General features: G+C 41.0%; 1 protein-coding gene across 1 annotated transcript in view; it reads right to left on the bottom strand.

Annotated features, from left to right (window-relative positions):
- DGKI (diacylglycerol kinase iota) overlaps positions 1 to 24,536 on the bottom strand; it is a 158,074-nt gene that overhangs the window by 49,039 nt on the left and 84,499 nt on the right. The window contains exons 15-16 of the mRNA XM_042469134.1: positions 17,493 to 17,620; positions 15,175 to 15,300 (exon numbers count right to left, since the gene is read on the bottom strand). Coding sequence (XP_042325068.1) covers positions 15,175 to 15,300; positions 17,493 to 17,620 — 254 coding nt within the window. The remainder of the gene's footprint in view (positions 1 to 15,174; positions 15,301 to 17,492; positions 17,621 to 24,536) is intronic.

Genomic DNA, 24,536 nt, shown 5'->3' on the forward strand with positions numbered 1-24,536 from the left:
AATAATAATAATAATAATAATAATAATAATAATAATAATAATAATAATAAATTTTATTTAAATCTCCCGCTTCTCCCTTCAGATCGATACCTTCCATGGAGGCCTTCTTGCCCTCCACAATGGGGTTGGGGTTTTTCCCTTTCACTTTTTGTCCCTCTGGCCTATTAAATTTCACCCTATTCAATACAATGGATGAATATAGCTCCATTACACTCAATAAAAGGAGGAGATTGCAGAGGAAAACCACTCTTTCAGGTTAAGAGAAGGTATTCCATAATTATTGATTATTTTGTCCTTGAATCAAGGATAAATAATAACTGTAGTTTTCTCCCAGCTGTAGGAGAATACAAATATTTTTGTCTGGAGAAATTTCTTTCACCAAAAAGCCTTACATTTCCTGTACCCACACATTTCAGGACAGAAAACACTGTTTCCTGCAAAAAGAAGCCATGTATTTCTTTGCACAGAAAAATCGTCCCAAACACTTTGGGATGTGAAGAATGTCACACAAAAATATTTTTCTCAGAAACCCTCTGGGACATTCAAATAGTGAGAGAAAACTGTGTGAAAGCACTGGTGCTTTATTATTCTTTCTGATACATTTTCCTAATTGTCAGGAAATCCATTTTTGACCATTGTGGACTGGATGTCCTCCTCATTCTTGAAGTTCATATTCTGCAACAAAATAGTAAACATGCATGCTGGATCAGCTGCTAGTATATGCTGTTTAAACTACACACACACACACACACACAATTCCCTAAATGAAAATTTTTGCTGAACCAGGAAAGACTTTTCTCATGGTCATGAAGAATTTAACTGAGTCAGAAAAGCTAGAAATCTTCAGAGAAGAATCTTGCAAAACTTTCCTCTTCTTTGAAACAAGGTTTTATGAGCATGTGAAGCCTGTTTCTGTTCCAAGCTCAGAAGATTTTAGCCAATACCTGACTACACAATATGTTGTTGTACCTCTACACAATTGGCTGTAATTCACTAGACTAGGGTCTAATCTGCACTGCAGAAAGATTCCAGTTTGACACCACTTTAACTGCCATGGCTCAATATTACATAATCCTGAGACTTGCGGTTTGTTGTGGCACCAGAGCTTTCTGACACAGAAGGCTAAATAGCTCACAAAATTACAACCCCTGGAATTCCATAGCATTGAGCCATGGCAGTTAAAGCAGTGTAAAACTGCATTATTTCTGCAGTCCAGATAAGACCTAACTCCCAAACTCAGTACCTGAAATTCTAGGTCCAAACAGCAGAGCCCAGGTGAGTTTTTAAGGACTTGTTCTTTAAAAAGCTCAGTGATTAACAATTAACTGTGATCAATGTGAAGTCAAAGGCTTTCATGGCTGGCATCCATAGTTTTTGTAGGTTTTTCGGGCTATGTGACCATTTTCCAGCAGAGTTTCTTCCTGACGTTTTGCCAGCATCTGTGGCTGGCATCTTCAGAGAACAGCCAAGTCCTTTACAGGCAAACAGTCTCTGAAGATGCCAGCCACAGATGCTGGTGAAACGTCAGGAAGAAACTCTGCTAGAACATGGCCACAATGCCGAAAAACCCACAAAAAACTAACTGTGATCAAGATAACTCAGACACCTAAGAGCTTGGTGTTTTAAATCGACTCCAGCCTCCTGGGCTGCAGATAGGACACGGGATAGAGGCAGGGATTATCACACACTAAATTGCCACTGAACTGCCAGCCGCCATGAGCCCGGGTCCAAGCCATGCTCCACCAGCACTTTCTAGAAGACAGAAAGCTTTCCAACTTCTAAAAAGTGCTGGCAGAGTGTGGCTTGCACCTGGCTGGGACCCAGGCTGATGGCAGGTGACAATTTGGTGGTGATTTAGTGTGTGATAATTCCTGCCTCCATCCTGCATCCCAGCAATTTAAAACACCAAGCGATAAGCTCTTAAAATAAAACTTTGGCTAGTCAGACCTATCCAAAGGTTTTATTTAAAAAATGCCATTTTAGTTTTCAGGAGCAAGACTGGATGAGAAGGAAAACATTTGCACTGAGGGAAACAAGCGAAGAGATTTGCAGTGTAGAGCTAGTTCTATGGGATTTGAGGATTCATGGAAATTCAACTAGCCTCCTCCAGGCACATTCTAAGGAAAATTTTCTGCAACTGAGTACATTATTCATAAAGACAAAAGGCTCTAGAGAACAGACAGGCTGGTGTAAAGCAGCTATTTTTATCAATAACCCTGTCACTGAAGCCCTCTGCCACCCAGAGTATTTTAAAGCAAAGCCTTTAAGAATTTAAAGTGCTAAATAACAATACCTTTACAGCACCTCCATGGAGCTTTATGGCCCTTCTCTTCTTTGCAGATCAAGTGATGCATTTTCCACATACTTGCTAACATCCTCTGAAAGGATTTCTTCTACCAGTTAACTGACAAACAAAAGAAATCCTGAAACTATGCCCCCCCACCTTAATGTTTTCTGTTCTCATGAGCTCACTTGTGCCTCATCTTTAACTGAAAGAAATGTCTGTCTTTCAAAGAGGATCCTTTTCTCAGGATACAAATGGACATTGGCTTTCTTAATGGAGGTAAAATCATTTGAGAGATGTCTTACATCTGATTACCACATATGCACAAGCATTCCTTTTGTTTCACTTACTCTCCCACTCAAACATGTATTTGTAGGTCTTTGAAAGGACTTGAAGGCACACAACAACAACAACCATCTGCAATGGAGACTATCCCTTTTGTTCCCAAAGGAAACCATGAGTAACTTTAATAATTTTCTTCCCACCACAACAAATCTTAAAAAAACCTACTCTGTTGTCAAAGAGAATTTGCAATGTGGGATTTATTCTAAGGAAAATTCATATTTTTGGTGCAGAAAAGAGCATTTTCAATGCAGGAAACAGCATCTTCCAAGCAGAAAATAATATTTCTGTACAAAATATTATTTTCTGTGCAAAAAACCCTTGTGTAAATTTTGCACTGAACAGGGCCCAAACTGCAAAGATTCTCAGCAGTCCAGGAATCTCTCCATCATGGTTTTTGAATATTACCATGCCAATCTTAGGTTAGTGATTACTAGAGAATGGTTGTAGTCCATGAGTACATCTGGTTCTAGCCCTGCAAACCACTTATGGGACTGTTAATTCCTCATTTCTCACTTTTAGAAAAGGAGTTAAAAGTAAAGCCATTGAACTTATATCTATAAATGCTCCAAGATATGTGAACATGAGGTTAATGATCCTTGATGAAGGAGAATTATTTTTTTCTTCCAAAACAACTTTTCTTGTCTTTGTGCAAAAGTCAAACATGGCTCATTCTTTCATAGTCCTATCAGTTGAGTGCACCCCTGAGTACTTCTGCTGTTTAGTAAGGTGGCCAGAGTTTTTAAAAACTTGGCACCAAATCTGGCAGAAAGAAAATTGATGAAGGGGTTAAAGGTCCAAGATGTGTATTTAAATCCAAGCTTTCCCATAGTGTTAAGTGTTTATGTGCATGGCTCATAAATAGTGTTCATGTGCATGGCTCATAGCTCATAAATAAAAGAATGATTAAGAAGAAATGATGGAGGAATGGGGGATAAAAACAGGCCAAGATCAAAGGAAATATTACATAAAAGTCTCTCATATTTTGAATTACAATGTCCTTCGATACCTACAAGAACTCTTTGAATGCTGAAGTCTTTTCAGTGAATGCTGGTTAGGCCCTAAATATTCCAAAGGTAAAATATGTTTTGGAAGTTTATAGGTAATTTTTGGGTACAGCAGTACCCATGGTGAATGCTGTGTGTACCATAAACCCTCCTTTGGGGTTTATTAAATTATATCCATATTCTAAATCAGTAGGAACTCCAGATGTTTGGGACAGATCCCAAACATTAGTTATGGTGACTCAGACTTATGAGAGGTGTAGGCCTAAACCAGGTTACCTGTCACCTATTCTAAACTGTGGATCTGAGACAACTTAAACATCTTCTCTGATTCCACTTCGGGCCTGCTTTAAGGTGCACAGTAGTGGATCTGCTTCTATGATAGTGGGCTAAGTGTGTGAACATACCAAGTAGCAGCAAACAGAGCTGGGCATCAGGGACCTGGGTGTCAGCTTCTAGATCAGAGGCTCTCTTGATGTTGCTGGACTGCAATTCCTATCATTTTTCTCCATTAGTTATGCTAACCAGGAATGATGGGAGTTATAGTCCAACAGTATCCACAGAGCCATGCCTTTCCCACTGCTGTCTGAATTCTTATTTCAAACTGACACTGGCTGGAGCAGTGGGTGAGGATACCACCTATGGACACTGGGTCTGGCTCACTTAAGTTATCTCTATCAGTTGAGCATCTAAAACAGCAGCAATAAACTCATACCTCACAGGCCATATTTGTTCATAGACCAATGTGGTTTGAAATTTCAACAATAGACATGTAGAACTGATATGGGATCTTAAAAAGAAAGTATAGTAGTTCTGGTATTACTTTTCCCTCTCCCTATTGGGTTGCCCTTGGTTCAGTGTTTTCTTTTTAACATTACCCTCTTCTTATCTACTTAAGTTTTATCTTTCTGCACAAAGTCTGAGACAAGTTATACAACTTCCTGCACAAGCCTTTATCCTTGATGCTCTATTGCCACCTAGAGGCGCTCTTATGAAACTAAAGCCAACTAAGAAGAAAAGGATTTACACAAGATGTAAATGTTAGAATTAAGTAGAACCTACTCTTCTGAACTATGCTTTCCAGAGTCCCTGAGCTGGCAAGCCTTATGGCCATACAGATTGAGTAATTCTGAAAGCTTTGGTGAAAAGGTAGTCCCAAAAATACCTTTTCCAAACTCTGGGATTAGGTATGAATAAATAAGCCACAGTCTATTTTACAATCTGCTGTAGGAAAACTGCAAAGAGTACATTTACTGTAATCAAAATCTTAATCTTTTGAAAGCGTCTTAAAATCATTTGGAAGCATCATAGAACCTTTTACATGAAAAGTCAGTTCAGGATCGATCAGTAAAGCTTTATCTAAACTCTTTGATATCAAACTGAAAAGGTGAGCTACACACATATGCCCTTTTTCTCTCATACAAACAACAACAACAAACTTCTCCAGATGTTAAAAATAAGATATCACAAAGAGAATAAGGTTATGCTGAACTCTTTGTGGTGGTGTGTTAATTTTCTACATAGAGGCCCACCCCTCTCCCCCTGGAGAGAGCATTTAGAATGAAAACCTGTACCCTTTAGCTTGAAGTTACATAGCCCAAGGAAATATTTACCAACTGTGATGAGTTTACCAGTTGGTTTTCATAGCTGATCTGAGTGAAGGCACATTGGGATTTATAACCATGATGCATGCCAGTGATTTTGCTTTCAGTTGCTGGTTACAAGTCTATTGGCCTCAACTATCAACAAATCAGATGTGTAAATTTGAGAATGTACAAGAATATTGTGGCCAGGTTTCCTACTTTATGGAGAGTTGTCCTCTATTTCAAGGGTCAAGTACCATTTACAGATGAAGAACAAAAGCCTTGAAGTTGCTGATGCACAGTTAACACTGGGGAGCAAACTGAGAAGGCACACAAGTTACCTGGTCACAGTCTTCTCCCCTGGAGCCTGCCCCCCCCAAAAGGATCCTTGAAGAAATTCATTTCAATTATAGTTAAGATTTTGTGTGGTCTCCTCCTCTTTTCTGAAACATATAGACACAACCACAACATTTAGAATATACATATTTTTACATGCAACTCAACAAGAGGACATTGCTTTTAGTCCAATACCCAAACATGTGAAAAACAGTTTGAACAATTTACAGGCTCTATCCTTTTCCTTTAAATATAGGTTTCACTCGTCCAAGTTTTGAGAAGACGCAAATGTCGAAAGCAGTCAAATCTCGGCATGTTTTCCCCCCTCATCAGTAGACAAATGGAAATTCATCACACAATATTTGCCAACCTGATATTGGCTCACTGCTTGCCGTCACACAACATGACCATCTAATATTTTTGTTCAAATGACATCAGGAGAAAAGGAAACAGAAAATAATAAAGTGGAAGGATGGAAGGAACAAAAAAGGAAAGATGAAAGGAAGGTTCCCTTTTGTTCTAGTCAAGGCAATGAGTGCAGCCAGAAAAGAAGGAGGAAATGGATACCACTAGGAACAAGCAATAGGAGGAGGAAAAGATATGTTTACCACACTGTGTTTTCTAGCAAAGTATTCTGTCTCCTAAAATATATTCAAATTCTTTTTGAAAATGTCTTGTAGTTCATATTCAAAAACTCTTGGTATGAATCTTACTGGTTATTCCCAACCTGAATGGCTCCACTGAATTAACATTGCAGTGGTGAATCAACACATAGGTAAATCTCACTGATTGAATGGGTTTGCTGTAGTTGGAACAATAGGATTCAAGCCTTTATCTTTTATCCTTTCTTTGGATGCATCTGCACTGTAGAAATAATGTTGTTTGACACCACTTAAACTGCCATGGCTCTCTCCTACAAAATCCTGGGATTTGTAGTTTTGTGAGGCATGAGCACTCTTTGGTAGAGAAGACTAAAGACATTGTAAAACGACAAATCCTAGGATTTCATAGGATTGCATTAAAGCGCTTAAGGTGATGTCAAACTGCATTATTTCTACAGTATAGATGCCTCATCCTTCTTGCTGTTTGCTTATGAATTGCTACTAGTTATCATGGCTAATGTATTTTTTTTTCCTTTCTTAGAGCAGCATGTCTCAATACCTGAGAAATATGAGTGGAAGGGCTGATGTAATGAAGACATTAAGTCCTGTTTTGGGGCTTTTTAAAGCCACTGAAGAAAGAGAATGCTGTACAAGAAGATCCAACATGGCTTTTCTTATATTCTTCCTGATTGGCAATATTTGGATGAGATTTTAAAATCAGAACTGCAGCAAAACATCTCTATGCCGGAGAAGCAATGCTGTTAGCCAACTGAATACAATTGTGTTTTGAGAAATAAGTTCCAGAGAAGGAGCTAAGAACTTGGATGTTCAGATATTTCATTCCAGAGATGGCTGGGAGGGAGGGAAGCAGGCTTGCTGGCAAGCAGGGCAAAGGAGGGGAGGGGAGGCAGTGCTAGTGAACAGCAAGCTTGTTTGGAAGATGCCAATTTGTAAGCTTTTGGCAGGTGGGTGCATTCTGCATGTCACTACCTGCCAGAACAATTTGTCAGCAGGCAAATTTCCTCAGTGATGCGTCAGGTGCAAAGATGCTACAAAAACATAATTAAGAGTTTCCCTTTCCAAGGTTGAGAAAAAGGGGAAAGATCAATCTTGCTTCCACCCTAGGGAATTTGAATTATACAATTATTCACTCAAAACTGGAACAGAGGAGTGGGGGCACACCAGCCTTTCACAGTCACAGTGTGCTCTGTTTTCAACACGTATGGATAGGGCCAGAAAAGTGTTCTTCTTCTCATCAGAAACAGCAGCTTTTATTCCAATTCTTTGTGATTCTGTCCCTGACAACAAGAGGGTGCAGTGGGGGGAGAGGAGACAGACCCTTTGTTAGAGAAATTTTTCATTTGCATGGGAATCACTTATGCAAACAAATCTGAGCAACTGCCAGTTGGAAATGTTTCATACTTTGGTTTTGGTTGTTATTGTTGTTTTCTAGGGACATTACAGAGCTCAGAAATGTTCCTTTTTTTGGACTAGTATTCCAGAATCCCATCGGAAAAGTGACTACTGAAAGTGATCTAGGAGTCCAAGTAGACCACAAGTTGAACATGAGTCAACAGTGTGATGCGGCAGCTAATAAGGCCAATGCAATTTTAAGCTGCATCAATAGAAGTATAGTGCCTAGATCAAGGGAAGTAATAGTGCCACTATCCAGGAAGTATTCTGCTTCCTGGAATATTGTGTCCAGTTCTGGGCACCACAATTCAAAAAGGACATTGAGAAACTGGAGCGTGTCCAAAGGAGGGCAATTAAAATGGTGAAGGGTCTGGAAACCATGTCCTATGAGGAACGACTTAAGGAGCTGGGGATGTTTAGCCTGAAGAAGAGAAGTATATGATAACCCTGTTTAAATATTTGAAGGGATGTCATGTAGAGGAGAGAGCAAACTTGTTTTCTCCTGCTCCAGAGACTAGAACACGGAACAATGGATGCAAACTGCAGGGAAAGAGATTCCACTTCAACATTAGGAGGAACCTCCTGACAGTAAGGGCTGATCAACAGTGGAACAAACTCCCTCGGAGTGTAGTGAATTCTCCTTCCTTAGAGGTCTTCAAATAGAGGCTGGATGACCATCTGTTGGGGATGCTTTGATTTAGATTTCCTGTATGGCAGGGGTTGGAGTGGATAGCTCTTGTGGTCTCTTCCAACTCTACGATTCTATGATTCTATGATCTGTGGAATGATAGTCCTTAAAGAAGTAAAATTTCCAAGTTCTGGTGCAGCTTTTATGAAGTCTAGGCCAAGGAAGCTTGGTTACATCTGTTAAAGAAGTTGTTTTACTGGGTAATGCACACAACATTAGCCTGCACTCAGACTTTGACACTGAAGTACACAACCTCATTCTGTATCTGTAGCCTGTGCAGGCTAGTGCCCATTCACATCACCACACTGCACACTGAGAAGTAAGACAACAAGGAATCCAGCAGATAGCCAATGAATCATATGGTTGCTCCCCACTTGCTATTCTAACTTCTTCCTTCAGTCCACATTCGCCATGGTTCTGCAACACTGCTAGAAGCAGAGCAAATTAGAAGGGAGAGTTTTTTATTGCTAAAACTGACTTGATTGGATTTTCAGTCCACACAACACATACACACATATATACACACAAATCAATCCCTAGCTCTTCAGCCCTGAATTCAACAATCAATCTGGCCAGATATGTGCAAATCAAGGGGGGGGGATCACATGTGTCCATGATTAAAATGTTCATCATCGCCATCAACATGTAAAAATGTGACTTTTACAAAAACTCATCAAATTCCTAAGAAAACAAAAAATCACAAATGTAACCACTTCACGAGTGGTGCAACTTTTTCTAGAAACAACCGAGTCCACCCTTTTAAAAATTCACCAGACAACTTAGGCCTGATACAGATGGGTAAAAAGCTCCGTGCTGGGGCTGATTTAAGGGCTCCGTAGGGCTGGGAGTCCATACACGCTCAGCCCTAATAGTGGCACCGTGTGCCATCTTGCCACAGCCCCACCCACACGCGGCATGCAAAGATGACATGCAGGCATCCATGTACTCAAACAGTGCTCGCTGGAAGCAGTGGTGTCAGGGTGTGCGAGTGCCATTATGGCACTCCTAAAAAGAAGCTGCTCTAGGCGGCTTCTTTTTAGGGAGTGTGTCAGTGCCATGCGCGGTTCGCACGGCGCCAACTAGGGGTAAAGACAGGTGGCATGGAACCACCCATCTATATCCCTCCCCCTTAGTCTATCAATTAAGCACTGGCTGGCAGAGAAGTGGGAAAAGTGCCACCCTCTTTTGTTGGACTGTAACTCTCAGTATTTCTCAGTACTGAGTGTGCTGGTTAGTTGAGAGTTGCCCATCCATGGATTAAGCATCTAGCTAGGATCAGAGAGAATCTATTTTCCCCCCCAGCCTAACCTACTTCACAGTGTTTGAAAAGGAAACTAGCTTGCCACCCTGAGCTCATTAAATACGTATAGTTATAGAAAAAACATAGAGGAGCAAGATGTTGTCATGCATGACGTAGTTCAGTTGCCTAGGTTCGTAGCATCTTTTGCTATTGTTAATAGCTATCAAATTGACTTCAGCTTATGGCAATCTCATTAATGAGAGACCTCTAAGCCATCTTTCATCAACATCCCTGCTCAGGTCTTGCAGACTCAGGGCTGTGGCTTTCTTGATTGAGCCTATCCATCTGGAATGAGATCTTCCTCATTTTCTACTCCCTTCTACCTTACTAACCATTATTTTCCTTTCTGCGTGAATATGTCTTCTAATCATATGGCCAAATTTTAACAGTCTCAGTTTCTTTGCTTTGTAGCTTCTTTACACGAAACGGCAGGTGTAAAGATGCACTGGAAGCTGCAGACCCAACCCTGCATGCAGGTGGTTCAGGACTTTGATTGCTTGAGACTGACCGGGGATGATAGTCTTGTTCGGCAGCATCCTGAATGACCAAGCAGCCTTTTTTAAGGAGAGCACTGCTTGCTCCATATGGAGAGGGGCCTAGAAAAGGTGGCCTAAAGAAAGCTCATCCCCAACAACCCGGTTGGCTAGCCGCGGCCAACGGGAATCTTCTGATGCGGTCAAACAAAGACAAAGAGACAAAGGCACACACCAGCCTCCAAAGGTGCAAACAGACTAACGCTTGCATGCTGGAACATCAGAACCATGCAAGATTCTGCAGACAGTGGACGTCCTGAGCGTCGTTCTGCTCTAATAGCCCATGAATTGTCACGACTGAACATCAACATTGCTGCTCTTAGTGAAGTTCGTCTCCACGAGGAAGGCAGCCTTAAAGAACACGGTGCTGGCTACACACTCTATTGGTCTGGCAAACCCAAAACTGAAAAACATCTTTCAGGTGTAGGCTTCATGATCAAAAACTCCATCGCCTCCAAACTCGAAACCTTGCCAACAGGACATTCTGATCGCATTATCTCCTTACGCCTCCCACATGTTGTTCTCTTCAGTATATATGCCCCAACTATGCAAGCCGACCCTGCGGAGAAAGACAAATTCTACTCAGACCTATGCCACCTTATACAAAAAGTCCCTGCAGGAGACAAAATCATTATCCTAGGTGACTTCAATTCCAGAGTAGGAAAGAACTTCCAAGCCTGGAAAGGTGTTTTAGGCAAGCATGGTGTTGGAAACTGTAATGTTAACGGACATCTCCAGCTAGAATTTTGTGCAGAACAGCAGCTGACTATTACAAACACCATCTTTCAGCAGAAAGACAGCCTGAAGACAACCTGGATGCACCCCAGATCCAAACACTGGCACCTCATTGACTACATCCTAGTGCGCCAGAGAAATATTCGCGATGTCCGTCATACCCGAGTGATGCCCAGTGCAGAATGTCAAACAGATCATCGCCTCGTAAGATGTAAACTAAATCTTCATTTTAAGTTTAAACCTAAGAGAGGTGGCATCCTAAAGAGGAGAGTCCAAGTCAATAATCTTCAACAAGCTGCCATGAGAAACAACTTTCAGGCAAATCTGCAAACAAAACTTGAAGACCACCCTATAGACTCTTCTCCTACAGCGCTTTGGCAACTTATCAAAAACAGCATCCTGCAGTCTGCGGAAGAATCCTTGGGGTTCTCCCTCAAGAAAAACCAAGACTGGTTTGATGAAAACAACCAAGAGATCCAGGAGCTGTTGGCAAAGAAGAGAACTGCTCACCAGGCACACCTCGCCCAGCCATCCTGTCATGTAAGAAAAGCAGCCTTTCGCCTTGTATGTAGTCAACTCCAACAAAAACTCAGAGACATTGAGAACAAGTGGTGGATCAATTTAGCAAAAAAGACACAATGTTGTGCAGATCTGAGTGATTCCAGAGGATTTTACGAAGCTCTTAAAGCAGCATTCAGACCTACATATCAGACCCAAAGCTCCCTATACAGTTCAGATGGTCAAACACTAATCACAGATAAAGCTTCCATTCTGGACCGATGGGCTGAACACTTCCAAAGCCTCTTTAGTGCCAACCGAGTAGTCCAAGATTCACTTATTCAACAGATGACACAACAACTGATGAAGAAAGAATTGGACATAGCTCCCACTTTGGAAGAAACCGTTAAGGCCATACAGCAGATGAAAAACGGCAAGGCTGCCGGGATTGATGGAATTCCACCTGAAGCTTGGAAACATGGAGGTCATGCACTCCATGCTAAACTCCACGAACTCCTTGTGAGTTGCTGGGAAAAAGGCGAACTGCATCTCCGAGATGCAGTCATCATCACCCTGTACAAGAAAAAAGGAGCAAAATTGGATTGCTCGAACTACTGAGGTATAACACTGCTCTCCATTGCTGGAAAAATCCTCGCAAGGATACTGCTGAACAGATTAGTTCCTGCCATTGCAGAAGAACTTCTCCCCGAAAGCCAATGTGGCTTCAGAGCTAATAGGAGCACTACAGACATGGTATTTGCCCTCAGACAACTGCAAGAGAAATGTAGAGAGCAGAACAAAGGACTCTATGTAACATTTGTCGACCTCACCAAAGCCTTCAACACTGTGAGTAGAAAAGGTCTGTGGCAGATCCTGGAACAACTAGGATGCCCCCCCCAAATTCCTCCAAATGATCATCCTGCTACATGAAGGCCAGCAAGGTCAAGTCAGATATGGTGACGCTCTCTCGGAGCCCTTTCTAATCACTAATGGTGTAAAACAAGGTTGTGTTCTTGCTCCAACTTTATTTACAATCTTCTTCAGCATGATGCTCCAAAGGGCTACGGCAGATTTCAAAGAAGAAGACTATGGCATTTATATACGCTACTGTACTGATGGTAGCCTGTTTAACTTAAGCCGCCTGAGGGCCCGCACTAAGACTCTAAACTATCTAGTCCGTGAGCTGCTTTTTGCTGATGATGCTGCCCTTGTTGCCCATACGGAAGCAGCTCTGCAGCACCTAACATCCTGCTTTGCAACAGCTGCAGAGCTCTTTGGACTGGAAGTCAGTCTGAAGAAAATGGAAGTTCTTTACCAGCCGGCACCTCAGGAAGAACACTACCATCCCCACATCACCGTAGGCACATCTGTGCTTAAGTCCATCCAGCAGTTCACCTACCTGGGAAGCATCATCTCCTCAGATGCCAAGATTGATAAAGAGATCGATCACAGACTGGCAAAGGCATATAGCGCATTCAGAAGGCTTCGCAAAAGAGTCTGGAGTAACAAACACTTGAGGCGAAGCACAAAAATCAGTGTGTATAGAGCCATTGTACTGTCTATTCTCCTCTATGGGTCTGAAACATGGGTCACTATCGCCAACACCTACGACTCCTTGAACGCTTTCATCAGCGCTGTTTACGCACAATTCTAAATATACACTGGACTGCCTATGTGACGAATGTTGCTGTCCTTGAGCAAGCAGGGATCACCAGCACTAAGGCCATGCTATTGAGGACGCAGCTGCGCTGGGCAGGACACGTTTCTAGGATGGACCATCGCCTCCCCAAAATAGTATTCTACGGTGAACTCGCCATGGGTCAGCATAAGAGGGGCGTCCCAAAGAAGAGATACAAGGACTCCCTGAAACAACATCTCAGGCTTGGCCAGTTAGATCACCAACAATGGTCCTCCCTGGCCTCGCATCGGGAGGCATGGAGACGCACTATCCATGACGCTACAGCCTTCTTCAAAAGCTCATGCCGAACGAGCCTCGAAGAGAAACGACAACACAGAAAGTACCGCAACCTGGAAACATCACCCAAGGAGACTTTCTGTTGTGCTTTCTGCAACCGGACATGTTTATCCCGAATTGGCCTTTTTAGTCACCAACGTGCTTGTACAAAGCACGGGATGCGTCCTTCCTGAATCTTCGTTCGCGAAGCAAAGCCAGAGAGAGAGAGAGAGAGCTTCTTTACACATGTGCAAAACCAAAACAAAACAAAACAAGCAAATTTAGGATGGGGGTAAATAATCCTATTTACTCTATGTTTTCAAAGTAATATTCTTTTGCCCTCCCTATTTTTTTTTTTAAACTGGAACACCTAGAGAGGTAAACAGGAGCAAAGGCTCATCAAGGTCCACCAATTTCCACTTCAAAACATTTTGTAATTCAGGTACAAAGTAGATTGCTATTCTTTTTACCCACACAGAAAGGCTTATGTACATGTTGCTCCCTTTAACAGTAGCAAGTTGAGTGTATTCTCCCATTAACAATTGTGTCCATTAAAAATGTAAATAGTTTCCACTTACATTTTTAAAAACAAACACATTTGTCACATATATTGTCTGGAGGTGCTTGACTTGGATCACAAATTCACAAATGTGTGATTGTCTGTTCATAAACTGAATTTGTGTCCTGGAGGTGCAATTTGGATAAATCTGATGAAAAATGCACTGAAACTAATCTCATCCTCATCTCTAGAATGATCCACACTCTTCCTAGGTACATTAGGTTGGAGTCTACTGTTATTCAGGTTACTGTGGAATGCAATCAGGATCAAGGAATGGGTTCAGCATGAACACAACAGATCACTGACAAACAAGAAAGTCACTGCTTTTCAGATTTGTCCTTTTCATTTTCTTTTCATTGAGGCTAGAGTCATTTGTGGCCTCTGGCTAGAATGTGAAAGCACTGCAGTATAGATTTGTAACTCAGGTGCACCATATTGTCCCCTGACAGCTCACCTGGAGCTGTGATCTGCTCTGCACACACAATCCAAGAAATGTTATGATAGCCTGATGAGTGTTTCAAAGGCAAAACTTCCAAAGTACATACAGAGTATTGCAAGAAAAAGCATTGGCAGTTCACCAAATATAACCTCCTCTTTGGTGGCTATATAAACTTTGCTCCTGTTTGTGAACTTTGCATGCCATCAGGCAAGGATGAGCAACATAGGGAGCTGACCAGGTCAATGTGTCTACCTAGTCCAGTACACTCTACTACTCTGATGGACAGTGGCATTTAACATTGCTTGTTCTCTTGTTTCTTTTCTTTATTTCTTTTTTAACTGGAGATCTCAGAACTTGAATCTGGGACTCAACAACCAAACTATGGTCTCTGCCCATTAGAAATTGAAAATGCCTTCGCTTCTAAACATGCCTGATGTAAAACTAACTGGGGCCATGTATTTATTTGTCCCTCATATTTAATCTGTGTTTACTGTTTGAAACTTGTGGTATTACTCCATTCACATCATGCATTGTATCTGTGTTATGTTTTAGTTTCATCCCTGCCTGAGACTCAGAAGAGCTGTTGCCATTCATTGTAGATGCTAAGTGAGAAAGAGCAACAGTCTAACAAGGCGTCTTTTTATATTTTCTTTTTCCCCACTCAAACTCTTTGCTATGCAGCTATAACCACTTAGAATGAACTGGAGTACTAGACATTTCCTAAGAGAAATTTACAAGATGCAAAAAATATAAGGCAGACTGACAAAAAAGAAAAGGGAAAAAGCAGAAAATGCAATAGATCAGAACAGTGAATCAAAAATGCATTGTAAAAGAGCAGGTAAAATTGCCTTTGGTGATGGTAGCAATGCAGCATCAAGCAGAGAAATGCAGAGGGGGGTCTTACTGCAGCATGTGCGTCTGGCTGGCCTCCTTTTGTTTTTCAGGTACCTCGTAGTGTGGGGACATCTTTCCTAGGCTGCTGTCACTCAGCATGCGCTTCCGAACCGCAGGGTTCCACCGATCCGATATTCTAAGGAAAAGATTTCCAAGGGGGAAATACTATTAGTCCCAGAAGATGCCTTGCTGTTCTATGTAGTTGATTAAACCTTTCTTCTATGCACAAGTCTTTGGGAGTTTCATGAGAACTTCCGTCTTCTGCCACCAGCCCTGGAGCCCTTTCCTAGTGCTATGATTTTACATGAAATGGCATGGTTGCATCCTATGGAATCATGAGATTTATAGTGTGGGGTGGCAACAGAGCTCTTTGGCAAAGAATTCCAAATATTTCTCCCTACACTGCAAATAACAGGATTCCATAGGATGGTTCCAAGTCACTTAAAGTGGAATTAAAGCATTAAAATTGTGTAATGTGAAATGGCCCCTGAATTATTTTTTGCCAGATGCAATGTATATCATACCACAAGACAGTGCATTTTAGCATTTTTAAAGCAACAAAAAAATACCTATGGCCTAACTCAAATTGCTAGTCCTAACTGCAGTAGATCCACTGACTCAATGGGATTCATTAAAATACAAACCTACAATTCTGGAATTTATTCCATGGATGTACTCCAGCTGGGATCAGAGATGTATTTTTTCACTGAATTTCTTCTTGAAGGAAGCAACAAATAATTTTAGCAATTTTCCCCCTGTGAGAAGGTTTTAGAAGGTTTTGTTTTCAAAGCAGAATTCAGGACTTGTTCTGTGTAAAATTCAGACATGTTTGTTGGGCACAGAAAACATCATCTTCTGCACAGTTCATGTAATTTTCTGCCTGGAATGCTGTTTTCTGCTCAGAAAATGATGTTTTCTATGCAAATCAACCCCATGCAAATTTTGCATAAATCCATATTTATAGTATTTTCTGTATAAGAAATAATATTTCTGCATAGAAATATTTTCTGTATAGAAACTGTTGTTGCCTATGCAGAAAATGCTGTTTCCTGCACAAAATAATCACATATGGATTTTGAGCAGAATAGGTCCTGAATGGCAAAACTTCTGAACAGTCTGGGATTCTTCATATGATGGTTTCTTGACACTCAAAATAATATTTTTTGGTCATTTTCCAGTTATTTTTGAATATTATTTCCATTGCCCATTAGGATGGGGAATTGGATTTAGGCTCAACTTACTTGCATTTAAGAAAGAGAGGAGCAAATGGTCATTTTTAAAAGGGTATCTAAAATGATAACTATTTGAGCTGAGTAATTATAACTTTAAATATTATTTTGAAAGTACATTTCTAAGGCTGCATCCACACTGCAGAAATAATCCAGTTTGACACCACTTTATCTGCCATGGCTCAATACTGTGTAATTCTGGGAACTGTAGCTTTGTGGGACATTTAACCTTCTCTGTCAGAGAGCTCTGCAGCCACAATACACTACAATTCCCAGAATTCCACAGCATTGATCCGTGGCAGTTAAAGTGGGGTCAAACTGGATTATTTCTGCTGTCCAGATGCAGCCTAAGTTTCCCCCTCTGATCCTTATCTGCTCTGCCACTTATCTGCTCTTTCTTCCTTATGGGTTTAAAAGAAGTTGGGAAAATTCTGCAAAACAAGCAGGAAAACAAGGATTAAGATGCCTCCTTTCTTCCACGCTTGTTTCTCCATGAGGAAGAAATCAAGACGAGGACTCAGCAACTTTTGCAGTCTTGTGGTCAAATTTTCACTTCCATCACCTGTTTTGAGCAGCATCAAGTGTGAGAATGAAAAATAACAACAAAGACTTTTAAAAATACAAAAATGAAAAATACAGAATTAATCAAGCATCCACTTTTGGTTTTGAATTTTGGGTTTGGGGTTAGAGAGAGGCTGGCAGAGGGTTCATCTAATCTCTTTCAAGCCCCAAATTGTCATTCCTTGAGGCCTGCAGGATGGAAAAAATAATTTTTCTCCCCCCCATTTTTTTTGGGGGGGGGCTCTGGGAATGGCATAGGGGTGGGACTCTGACAGGAGACCAGGGTTCAAAAAAGCCTCAGGTAAGAGGATTTGTAGAGGGCACAGGCTGAACTTTGGTGTCCACTCTAAGCATAAGAGAAATAAGAAAACAGGCAAGCAGGAATCTACATGTGATTACATTTGTGTGACTATAGCTTTGTTTTTCTCTTCACATGTACCTGGCATTTAGAGAAAGTCCCAATAAATGAAAGGAATCATGTGTAGTTGCTGCAGAATTTTAACATTGCAAATGTCAGTACTGGAAAGTGGATTATTACCCAGAGGCCTGCTCCACTACTAGATCAGGCATTCCTGGTGGTGTCCCTGCTGGCTGACTTGCTACCAGCTCTGGGTCCAGGATAAAAATCTCGTCCTGCGAAATTTCCGTCACAAAGTGCAAATGTTCCTGCAGCAACATGAACGTGACAATAAACAATAAAATGAACTATCAGGTGCAAAAGTAACTTGTCATAGATTATTGTTATAAAAAAAACAACTCTGTATATGTCTACTCTTAATAGTCGTTTTCAGATAATCGCTTATGTGATTGCAGCCTTAAGGACAGAACTCAGACATGGGAACTGTGGTTTTCAACCAGAGAGGCTCCAGACATTGTTGAACCATTGTTGTTACTGGACCTCAGTCATTGGCTATGCCAGCTTGTCCTTCTGGGAGAAGGTTCAGTAACAACATTTGGATTCCTATCCAATCAAGAACCAATGCTCTAGAGAAACTGTCCATACCTGGTGCTTTCCAAATATAGTAGAACATAGCTCCCATTATTCTCCAGGACTGGGAATTATCTATATTTTATTCCAACATATACAGTATGGAAGGCACCAGCTGCTGTGGAGAGCAATGGGGCAGAAAAAACATGAGCTGTCATCAATGGCACACAATACAATTAAAAATCCAGCCTGTCCAAGCTCTTTGTTTATAGGTAAACACACATGGGTGTCCAAACTTCACACTAAGGAGGTGATTTTGGGGAAGACCAAAGACTTTGTTTTTTCTCCAGCACCTGCCATATAATGCAGAAATTGTATCTTGTGTGTTCACGGACCATCATGAAGAACATAGTGGTTCTGCTGAAAATAACTGAATCCAGTTGAATAATGTGTTGGGATTTGACCACTAGGTGAGTATCTTTCACTGGTGGATCATAGACTGCCCCATCTCCCAGGCTTAGTTGCCATTTATAAAATGAGATGGGCAATCAAAAAACTGTTGTGAGTATTAGGGGATTCTAAAATAAATTTATCTCCCAGTGTTGCAAACCCATGCACACTGATTTGGGAATAAATTCTACTGACTTCACAGAAGCTTACTTCCAAGTATACATGCATAGAATGAAGCTGAAAATATTCTACAGAACTCAGGAAGGCAGATATATGTTTGAGATTGGGCTCAATGGACCAATGATCCATTATAGTACACTTATTTTAACATTCCCACAAATAGTCAAAGACACACTAGTACATTACAGCTGCATTCTTATTAATAGGATTTAAACAACAACCTCCCCAAAAGACCCTCCCCCCAAAAAAGACCCACCCAAAGGGACTGCTTTCTGTGTTTGTAAAACTTCCAGTAAGCGACCAACAAACAAAAAGTGCTATATTTTGACAAATGTTGTTATCCCTTCAGTTTGATGTGTTTTTAAAGCTTGGCAGATATTTTCTACAGGCCTGTAGTATTATCATAATTTCCAGAGTTATCTTATCTCACGTACAGAGGATTAGGATTTTAGGAGGACTGTAAACAGCTAGAGAAGATAAACTCTGAGATTTTCTTTTTAAATGCAGCTGTCCTAGGCACAAGGAGATAAGCTAGAAAGGAGCAGGAAGTTGAGCTATTAGACTTCAAACTTGTTTAAGCCAGAAGGGCAGAGCCCTATCCTTCTGTTGTTTGACTGTGGTTGCCTTGTGCCAGTTTACACAGGTATTTTATTTAATTTACATTCTACTAAATCTACAGTCTAAAATCAAATTAAAATAATGCTTATGATGAAGTAAATGCTTTGGCGTTCTCTATATTTTTATTTGAGATTCTTGTACTTGAAGATGGTTTAACTACATAATACATTAAATAAATATTCTGAAGTTCAGGATATTTTTATTTTTAGTCAAGAATACACACCCATGGATGTTTCAAATCTACACTAGAAATGTGAGCAACATGGACATTTTATCATAGTGAGCATCTGAAAATATTAAAAAGGGGAGGGGGATTCAAATAAGTGTATTGACTCAGAGGACTTTATTTTTTTTTTAAAATAATTTTTATTAAGTTTTGAACAAAGTTAAAAGATTCCATACATTCCAAATCATCTTACATTCCACAAAGACAACACAACTTAACAAATAATACATATAATCCACAAACATAACCTAAGAAACAACACAACCAAAGAAGACAAAGGCAAACAAACAGACACGGAACAATGACAGCAACAGAAATTCAACTATTACATTCACCCTGCTTCCCTAACTATCAAATTACCTTGATCTATCTCCTCTTACACCTTGTTATATATTTTGCCAACTTATCTTTTCTCTCTTAGTATCAAAAATGATAATAAAATTACATGTTATATAACTTATTCGGTAACTCTATATATAATGCTTTACATATATATGGCTGAGGTTCATAAGAGCTTCTTTTCTCCTTCATCAAATGCGAGAAAGGAGAAAAAAAAAAAACAGCTAGATTATCATCTCAAAATTGAAAGATGATAGTCCTATACACCCAGAGACGAGAAGGAAAAAAAGACTCAGAGGACTTTAAAGATACATGTCAAGCTAAAACCAGAACTTGTTCTGTTGGTATTGACAGAAATGCAGTTGGAAGAGTAATGGAAGACAACTTCAGTATATGACCATAGCAGTAAGACTCTTGTAAGTGCAAACATGGAAGAACTCAGCACTATTTGCTATGAAAGGAGGCCTGCTGAAGTTAAAATCATAGAATCATAGAGTTGGAAGAGACCGCAAGGGCCATCCAGTCCAACCCCCTGCCATGCAGGAAATCTAAATCAAAGCATCCCCGACAGATGGCCATCCAGACTCTGTTTAAAGACCTCTAAGGAAGGAGACTCCACTACACTTCAAGGGAGTATGTTCCACTGCCCTTATTATCAGGAGGTTCCTCCTAAGGTTGAGGTGGAATCTCTTTTCCTGGAGCTTGCATCCATTGCTCCAGGTCCTAGTCTCTGGAGCAGCAGAAAACAAGCTTGCTCCCTCCTCAATATGACATCCTTTCAAGTATTTAAACAGGGCTATCATATCACCTCTTAACCTTCTCTTCTCCAGGCTAAACATCCCCAGATCCCCAAGTCATTCCTCATAGGACATGGTTTCCAGACCCTTCACCATTTTGGTGGCCCTCCTTTGGACACACTCCAGTTTTTCGACATCCTTTTTAAATTGTGGTGCCCAGAACTGGACATAATATTCCAGATGGGGCCTGACCAGAGCAGAATAGAGTGGCACTATTATTTCCCTTGATCTAGACACTGATGCAGCCTAAAATCACATTGGTCTTATTAGCTGCCGCATCACACTGTTGACTCATGTTCAATTTGTGGTCTACTTGGACTCCTAGATCCCTTTCACATGTAGTCTCATTCAGTCATGTGTCACCCATCCTATATCTGTTCATTTCATTTTTCTGCCCTAAGTGCAGTACCTTACATTTCTCCATGTTGAAATTCATTTTGTTAGCCTTGGCCCAGCTTTCCAATCTATCAAAGTCATTTTTAATCTTGATCCTGTCCTCTGGAGTATTAGCTACTCCTCCTAATTTGGTGTCATCTGCAAATTTGATAAGTATGCTCCCAATTCTGTCATCCAGGTCATTGATAAAGATGTTGAATAGCACTGGGCCCAGGACAGAGCCCTGTTGAAGAACAAAGCCTTGAAGTTGCTGATGCACAGTTAACACTGGGGAGCAAACTGAGAATGCACCAAGTTACCTGCACAGTCTTCTCCCCTGGAGCCCTGCCCCACCCCCAAAATGATCCTTGATTGAAGAAATTCATTTTTCAATTATAGTTAAGTTTTGTGTGGGGTCTCTCTCTTTCTGAAACATCTAAGACACAAACCACAACATTTAGAATTATAACATATTTTTACATGCAAACTCACCAAGGGGACATTGCCTTTTAGTCCCATACCCAAACATGTGAAAAACAGTTTGACACAATTTACAGGCTTCTCTCCTTTTCCTTTAAATATAGGTTTACTCGTCCAAAGTTTTGGAAGAGCAAATGTCGAAAGCAGTCAAAATCTCGGCATTTTTCCCCCCTCATTCAGTAGAACACATGGAAATTCATACACAATTTTGCCCAACCTGATATTTGCTCACTGTTCCGTCACACAAACCTGACCATTAATATTTTGTTCAAATGACATAGGAGAAAAGGAAACAGAAATATAAAGTGGACAGGATGGCAGGAACAAAAAGGAAAGATTGAAGGAACGTTCCCTTTTGTCTAGTCAAGGCAATGAGTTCCGCAGAAAAGAAGGAGGCAAAGGATAAACTAGGAACAAGCAATAGGAGAGGAAAAGATATGTTACCCCACTGTGTTTTTAGCAAAGTATCTGTCTCCTAAACTTCTTCAAAATTTCTTTTTGAAAATGTCTTGTCGTTCATATTCAAAACCTCTTGGTATGAATCTTACTGGTTATTCCCAACCTGAATGGTCCACTGACTTAACATTGCAGTGGTACCAACACATAGGTAAATCTCCCTGATTTCAATGTGTTGCTGAGTTGGAACAACCGGATTCAAGCCCTTTATCTTATCCTTTCTTTGGATTGCATCTGCCTGTAGACATAATGTTGTTTGACACCACTTAAACTGCCATTGGCCCCCCTCCTACAAAAATCCTTGGATTTGTAGTTTTGTGAGGACCGAGCACTCTTTTGTAGAGGGACTAGCATTGTTAAACCGAACGTAATCCTAGGATTTCATAGGATGCCCATTAAAATCGTTAACGTGGTGATGTCAAACTGCATTATTTCTACAGTATAGATGCCTCACTTCTTGGTTTGCTTATGGAACTGCTCCTCGTTCTCCTGGCTAATTGTATTTTTTTCTTTCTTAGAGCAGCATGTCTCAATACCTGAGAAATATGAGTGGAGGGTGATTAAATGAAGACATTAAAGTCCTGTTTTGGGGCCTTTTTAATTAAGCCACTGAAGAAGCGATTGCCTGTACACGAAGATCCAACATGGCTTTTATGTTCTTCCTGATTGGCCAATATTGGATGAGATTTTATTTAAAAAATCAGAATGCAGCAAAACCTCTCATGCCGGAGGGCGACGGCAATGCTTTACGCAACTGACTTACAATTGCTGTTTTGAGAATACTTCCAGAGAAGGCGTAAGAACTTGGATGTTCAAGATATTTCCTTCCAGAGTGGCCTGGGAGGGAGGGACGGGACGCAGGCTTGCTGGCAAGCAGGGCAAAGGAGGGGAGGGAGGCAGTGCTAGTGAACAGCAAGCTTGTTTGGAAGTGCCAATTCGTAAGCTTTGGCAGGGTGGCGTGCCTTCTGCAGTATACCTGCCCGAACATTTGTCAGTAGGCAATTTCCTCAGTGATGCATCAGGTGCACAATGCTACAAAAAACATACTTAGAGTTTTCCCTTTCCACGGTTTGAGAAAAAGTGGGAAAGATCAATCCTTGCTTCCACCCTAGGGGAATTTGATCATACAATTATTCACTCAAAACTGGAACAGAGAGTGGGGGCCACACCAGCTTTCACAGTCACGTGTGCTCGTTTTTCAACCGTATGGATAGGGCCAGAAAACTGTGTTCTTCTTCTCATCCGAAACAGCAGCTTTTATTCCCATTCTTTGTGTTCTTGTCCCTGACAACAAGAGGTGCAGTGGGGGGAGAGAGGGACCAGACCCTTTGTTAGAGAAATCTTTCATTTGCCATGGGACTCAACTTATGCAAACACATTTGAGCAATTCAGTTGGAAATGTTTCATTACTTTGGTTTTGGTTGTTATTGTTGTTTCTCAGTGACATTAACAGAGCTCAGAAATGTTCCTTTTTTTGGCTCGTATTCCAGAATCCCATAGGAAAAGTGACTACTGACTCGTGCTCAGGCGTCCCAAGTAGACCAACAAGTTGAAACATGAAGTCAACCGTGTGATGCGGCAGTAATAAGGCCAATGCAATTTTAAGCTGCATAATAAGAAGTATATGCCTAGATCAGGGACAGTACTGTGCCACTTCAGGAGTATTGCTTCTGGAAATATTGTGTCGTTTTGGGCACCACAATTCAAAAAGGACAATGAGCAACTGCGCGTGTCATAGTGAGGGCAATTAAAATGGGATGAAGGACTGGGAAAACCATGTCCTATGAGGAACGACTTAAGGAAGTCGGGATGTCTTAGCCATGAAAGAAGAAAAGTATATGCAACCCTGTTTAATATTGAAGGGATGTCCTGTGAGGAGAGAGCAAATGTTTTCTCCTGCTCCAGAGACTAGAAACAGGAACAATGGACTGCAACATGCAGGAAAGAGATCCACTTCAACATTAGGAGGAACCTCCTGACGTAAGTGGCGATAACAGTGCGAACAACTCCCTCGGATGAGTTGTAGTGAATTCTCCTTCCTTAGAGGTCTTCAAACAGAGCCGGATGGCCCTCTGTTGGGGATGCTTTGATTTAGCCTTTCCTGATGGCACAGGCGGTTGGAGCTGGATGCCTCTTGTGGTCCTTCCAACTCTATGATTCTTGATTATGATCTGTGGAATGATAGTTCTTAAAGAAGTAAAATTTCCAAGTTCTGGTGCAAGCTTTTATGAAGTCTAGGGCAGGAAACTTGGTTACATCTGTGAAAGACGTTGTTTACTGGGTATAAACACAACATCATTGCTGCCACTCAGACTTTGACACTGAAGTACACAACCTCATTCGGTATCTCTAGCCTGTGGCAGCCGCTCGTGTCTCTTCACATCACCACACTGCACACTGAGAAGTAAGACAAACACGGAATCCAGCAGATAGCCAATGCATCATATGTTGACTCCCCACCTTTGCTATTCTAACTTCTTCCCTTCAGTACACATTTGCCATGTTCTGCAACACTTGCTATAGAAGCAGTACTCAAATTAGAATAGGAGAGTTTTTTATTGCTAAACTGACTTGAATGGTTTATTTTCAGTTCCACCAACACATACACACATATATAGACACAAATCAATCCTAGCTCCTCAGCCCTGCAGTCAACAATCATCTGTGCCAGAAAAAAAATGGTTCAAATCGGGGGGGGGGGGGGGGAGATCACATGTGTCCAGATTAAATGTT

This window comes from Sceloporus undulatus, chromosome 5, assembly GCF_019175285.1.
Source record: "Sceloporus undulatus isolate JIND9_A2432 ecotype Alabama chromosome 5, SceUnd_v1.1, whole genome shotgun sequence".
NCBI lineage: Eukaryota > Metazoa > Chordata > Lepidosauria > Squamata > Phrynosomatidae > Sceloporus > Sceloporus undulatus.